The sequence below is a fragment of the Argiope bruennichi genome, chromosome 6 (assembly GCF_947563725.1).
Source record: "Argiope bruennichi chromosome 6, qqArgBrue1.1, whole genome shotgun sequence".
In the NCBI taxonomy this organism is placed as follows: domain Eukaryota; kingdom Metazoa; phylum Arthropoda; class Arachnida; order Araneae; family Araneidae; genus Argiope; species Argiope bruennichi.
The window spans coordinates 61,259,448-61,265,447 of record NC_079156.1 but is presented as its reverse complement, the minus strand read 5'-3'; the positions used below and the strand labels follow the sequence as shown (position 1 = coordinate 61,265,447).

The 6,000-nt window shown below is 25.3% G+C and overlaps 1 protein-coding gene across 1 annotated transcript in view; it reads right to left on the bottom strand.

Moving 5' to 3' along the window:
• Positions 1 to 473: 473 nt before the first annotated feature.
• Positions 474 to 6,000, bottom strand: part of LOC129971222 (GRB10-interacting GYF protein 2-like) — a 50,459-nt gene continuing 44,932 nt past the window's right edge. The window contains exons 26-30 of the mRNA XM_056084807.1: positions 4,642 to 4,738; positions 3,818 to 3,917; positions 3,684 to 3,730; positions 2,103 to 2,219; positions 474 to 1,136 (exon numbers count right to left, since the gene is read on the bottom strand). Of these exons, the coding sequence (XP_055940782.1) occupies positions 915 to 1,136; positions 2,103 to 2,219; positions 3,684 to 3,730; positions 3,818 to 3,917; positions 4,642 to 4,738 (583 nt within the window). The 3' untranslated portion in view covers positions 474 to 914. The remainder of the gene's footprint in view (positions 1,137 to 2,102; positions 2,220 to 3,683; positions 3,731 to 3,817; positions 3,918 to 4,641; positions 4,739 to 6,000) is intronic.

Here is a 6,000-nt window from a genome sequence, read left to right as displayed (position 1 = left end):
GTTTTTCCTATATAATTTGATCTTCAGTAGCTGTAGATTTATCTAAGAATTAAAACTAAATAAATTAATTCAAGTTTAACCCTTAGCGTGGCAAGATTGCTTTTTTGAAGAAAAGCAAAAAAAAAAAAAAAAAATGTATATAGGTAATTATTTTTTTTATATTATATATATATATTTTTATTTTATAGTGGTAGTATATTTTCACAAAGTTGTATGTATGGTATACAATACAAAATGAACACAAGGGTTAAAAAAAGATTTCACTTCTAACTTTTCCCAAGGGGGGGGGGAAACTTTTATTTATTTTTATTTGTTTCTGAATAATTGAATTTTAAATGTGATATAAACCTTTGCAATGCTCACATTAATGAATTTGATTTTGTGAAAATGTTTTAAAAAATAACAAAGCTATAACCTATGATTTCTCTGAGTAAGAAAATCATGTACTGTAAATTTTTAAATGAAACAAAGCATTATGCTGCAAGCATATAAATTTATTTACATTGTCTACAAATTGAGCCAAAGTGAGTACTTTGACAACAAATTTATACAAGGGTTAATATAATTGTTTCAACTCAACATTGCCCTTTACAAATTCAATGCTTTCCTCACTTGCAATGCTTTCTTTTAAAACAATCTTTTTTTTCAATAAATAAATACTTCTTTTATTGGCAAATTCCATTTTAAGATGTATCAATTGAGTTATTGTACAATTATTCATTTTATTTATTTATCACAATCTACATGGCTGGTTATTAATTTCAATTTCATTTACTTTTTACATATATCACATTGTTTTGACTGAAACTGTTTTCTTCTTTGATAATAAAAGAAGTTAAAACACTTTGCAGCACCTGAATGTACAGTTTTTTTACTTTTTCTTTTTAAACTCGGTTTCTTGGCGGCTGTAGATTTCATATATTTTCAATGTGATCAATCTCACCAACATTCAACCGGTCAGGGTTTGACTGGACAGTAAAACCAAGCATTGAACTATCTAATTTCTGCATCTTGCCTTTTTTCTTTTTGCTTTTCCCTTTCATATTCGAGCCACCATCATTTTCGTTAGTTGTTGGCGTTGGATTTTTATTTACAGTAGGTGTGATGGCTGGTGCTGGTCCCCATAATGTATTATCCTATTAAAAAATTATTACAATAAATAAACAAAAAAAAAAGCGAGAATATTTGTAGCACATTTTATAAATGCACATGCAATGAAGAAAAAGATTATGAAAAAATTGCAACAATATTCTATTACAAGAAATTTCCTCAAAAAATATTTTGGTAACTCTACATACTGATCAAAATCTTATTTAGAACATTAGGGCATCCAAACAATGACATTATACCCTTCTTTTCCCTGCTATCAATTGTAAAATTTATAAAACATTAAGTGAAAAGTATTCTATTATAATTGTTGAAACTGAAACTCCTAATAACAAAATTGTTGAAAAGATTTGTTTTAAGAAAAGTATTTTTATACTAACAATATAAATATTGTTTTAATGAATCTACTGCTATAAAAATTCCAAATATTATTTTTAAAACAATTCTTGATCTATTTATATTTAACAAAAACAAACGTACAAATACATAACATACAAATATAGAATGACTTAACCTGGGTTCTGTCTTTATGTGTTTAAAATTTCACTTTCTTGTGAATAAAACTTAACCAAACATGAAACACCCAATATTGTTATTTTAAACAATTTCAGACCATTTGAATGACCAATCAATGGGTGGTGTTTATGTCCAAACCAATTTTGACAACCTTAAAATAATAAGCTGAAAACTTTCAGGACTTGGTCAGTCTTAGTTGCAGAAATATGTAATTAAATAGTTAATTTTAATATAAATGATTAATAAGACCAGATACCAAATAAAAAATAAGACTTCACAATTTATTTCCAGGATACCAATAGATTCAAAAAGCATAAAAGAAAATTATTTGCATACATTTATATAAAATAAGCATATGTCTCTAAAGACTTACAAATTAATTACTGGAGTGTATAACATGTAATATTTTATATAATATATCAAAGATAGAGCAAAATGCATATTGAATAATGCAATGAAGAAATAAGCAATTCTTTTACCTCAGATGGTGCTTGCTTTGCTTGGTTACGATACTTGCTTCTTTTTTCTAAAAACTGCTTTGCAAACTCCCTAGGCTCCTTGCCCTCTCCAAAATATGATTTCACATAATCGTACACCTGCAATATTAAAAGACAAAGATAAATTTAATATTTTTTTAATAAAAAAACTGTAATTGAAATAAGAATATTTCATAAGGCACATGCAAAATAATTTACTTTAATCTCCAAATCATTACAGTACATTCTCGGTCTGTTACATTATTTAAATTCAAATCTTAAAAATTGAAACATAAGGCAGCATTTTATTGTTATTAATAAAAAGATAAATGTATACATTGAGATCACAAATATAATATTTTATGAAATTCAAATTTTAATTGTTGTAAATTATACAAGATGATTTTTAAAAAATATATATGTTGGACCATCAAAATAAAGCTATCCTGAATGAAGTAGTGCTCTTTAAATATAATTCATTCTGTACTTGAAGACAAAACTATAATAAAACATTTGAAAAATATGTTTGGAGTTAAACTGGTTCCAGATATATGCATATTCTTTTTAATGGACTTCATTTACCAAGATATCAGATCGAAAGTGTACTAATGAACTGTTCTGCTAACTCCTAAGAACTGACAACTCATCCATACATATTCACATTATAAATTATGAATAATTAAACATCAAGTTTAATTAAATGACTCTTTGTGTCACCACACACATGTAATTTTCAGTGAAGCAAATGATTTTTTATATTGACTGACAATAAAATAATAAAAAAATGACCTACAAAATTTATTACCATCATATAATTTAAGAATACTAATTTGCATCTTACTTTTTAAGTATATCTTTAACTTATAACCAGTTGTGCATTAATAAAAATATATCTATTTTGCTTTGGGTAATCTTAAAGGAATGCCTTTGCAATATACTTCATTTTTCATGAGCAAGATGATTTGGGTATACAATAAAAATTATAACCTTTTACAGTTATAAAATTTTAATATCTAAAAAGAATTATAGCCATGTATTTTTTCCCCTTCATACATAACATATCATTGAAAGATATGACAGCGAATTATAAAAAACCTTCTACCATTTAAAATGTTACAAAAATCTCACCTTTAAATCCTTTCTTACTAATACAAGGTAAATATGATCAATTCATGTAAAAGAACCAAAATTTCAAGTTTAGTTAAATTTACCTGGGAATTACTTTAGGATAATTTTCCAAAAAATTCAACTGAAGCGAGACAATGAAGACAATAAACTATTTAAATGAGTACATTATATATTTCACAGAAATTTTTGTCTCTTATTTTAATAAAATAACAAGAAAATATGTAACAAGCCCAACAGAAATTAGATGATAAAGATTAACCATTTGATGATAAAATCTGATATTTTACAAAATGTGTAAGTCTCCTTTTATTAAGGAGTGTATTTATTTATAAAATGCCATAATAATTAGCATTTCCTTTAGATATTATATCAGTTTCAGAAATCAATAAAGAAAAACTGCAAAACAAAATAAAAAAAATTCATAACTGCAACAGAGGAAATGTATTCAACACATACCTCATAAGGAGATTCAATGTCTTTTAAGAATGCAACAAAAGTAGGAACTGAAAAATAAAATACTCATTGATACATGAACAAATGAAAAATACATTCCTTCAAAGAATAGGGAATAGCAAAATAGTGAAACTAACCATCTACAGATGAGGGCATGGACGAGATTGCTTCGGTACACCACTTAGTGAATTCATCGGTGGGCTTGTGATGAGACACAAATAATCTTGTCACAGCATCCTGTAAGGAAATATATAACATAAATCGTTTAAAAAAGTTTTTATTAGTATATTAAAGAGTATAAGCTAATTAAAAAAATATAAATGTAAAAACAAAATATTATCGAAGTTAATAGAAACAATCTAAGCAGTCTGAAATTTTAAACACATTTATAATACATTTTAAATTCTTTAGAAACGATTTTTTTTTCATAATGTTAATAAGAGGAAATTTTTTTATTTCATTACATGATTTTTATTTTATATAAATGTATCCAGAAAAAATGAATTTATTTCTATGAATTTTAATAAGACAAATTTCAATTTTTTTCCCTAACGATAATCAATACGGGATAATTTCTTTACAATTTGATTTGCAGTACCCTCAAATTTTTATGATTTTATTTTGACAGTCATATTTTTAAACAAAAAAGCTTATTTTTTATTTTTGGATCATTAAAATAATTTTTTCCCCTCAAAATGGCATCATAAGGTGTATTTTATGTGGAATCAAATTTTAGCTAAGATTAATTGATATTTAAGTTCTAAATACATTTTCATGGGTAGGCCACAACTGCAGCATATTTCAAAAACCTAATACATCAAGAATTGAAAGAAAATCCAATACAAAAATATATTTTTACAAACATGAAATATTTCAAAAGCCAAATAAAACTATATATTTTCATGAGATATATATCATGAAGGATTTTTAATTATACAGCATTTAAATACAATAAACTCACCTCATCTTTTTTGGCTCGGACATTTTTACCCTTGTTGCTACTAACATTGGCAGGTTGCACAGGATTCGCTAAAGCAGGGAAGGCACTGTCACTGGAACTGAAACATAAATAAGTTAATGAAACATGCCTACATATTCAATATTTAGAAAACTAAACCTGTTTAACTAATACTGTTGTTAATTTATATGTAACAACTTATTACATATAAATTATTTAAATAGCTATTTTTCTAAAGAGCTATATTCTAATTCAGAGCACATTAACTATTACATTCAAACCACCTCCTTTCTTTACAGATATGTATTAAAAACAATTTAATCATATCCTTAATAGTTTAAAAAAGTATTAAAGATAAATTTTAAGTGAGCTACGAACAGTATTAATTAATTTAATTAAAAATGTTTTTATTATTAGTTTTAGGATATATTAAGTAATAAACAAATTTCTCATTTGGAACAATTTCTTTCAAAATAACTACAAGGCAAAGTTCATTTCATTTGAGTTTACCTGCTTTTGTTTGAGCTTCAAAAGCTCATTACAAATGTACTTTCAGTTTTTAAGTGAAAATTAAATTGCTGGCCATGAAATAACTATGTATGAATAGTGTGCACTGAATGCATTAATTTAACAGCCAACCTGTAACAGATATTTAATGGCTAATGCATATATGATTCTGAAAATTGATTTTATTTAAAATATTACATAATGTAGCTACTCATAAAAATTTTCTTTTCTTCAGTTAATTTTTTTAACTACATCAAAAAGTATTTCAAAGTACACAAGAGTAATTAGTTTTCATCAATTGTAACTAAAATAACAGTACAAGTAAAATTCCTTTGATGGCATTTTAATCAAGAAAGTTGAAATAAAACAGACATGAGATTTGCTGCCTGAAGCGATTTGTGATAGAAAATGTTATTTCTCTACTTAGCAGTCTAGTCCAACATGAAAACTTATAATAATCATTTTATAATTATCTGACATGCTGATTTATTGAAAATTGATACTAAGATCAAGAATATGCACTCAAGGGTGTTAACATCATTTTGATATATAAAAATAAGAGTTGTGCTTAATTTGAAATTTCATGAAATACATTTCATCATTTATGCTTATATAAGCTTTAAATAAATATATCCAAATGACGAAAATGGTAGGAAGAATGTTATGAAAATAGTTATATTCCAAAAAACTTTTTTTTAAATTTTTTTTTTAAGAAAGATTTTCAAGACAAGTATGAAGACAAACAGAAAATTTCAAACCAAAATTTTATAAAATAAACAGTAAAATTAGATAAATTCATAGTATCACTTTCAAGATATTTCCGTAAATTTTTGCTATTTTATATCTATTTGTATA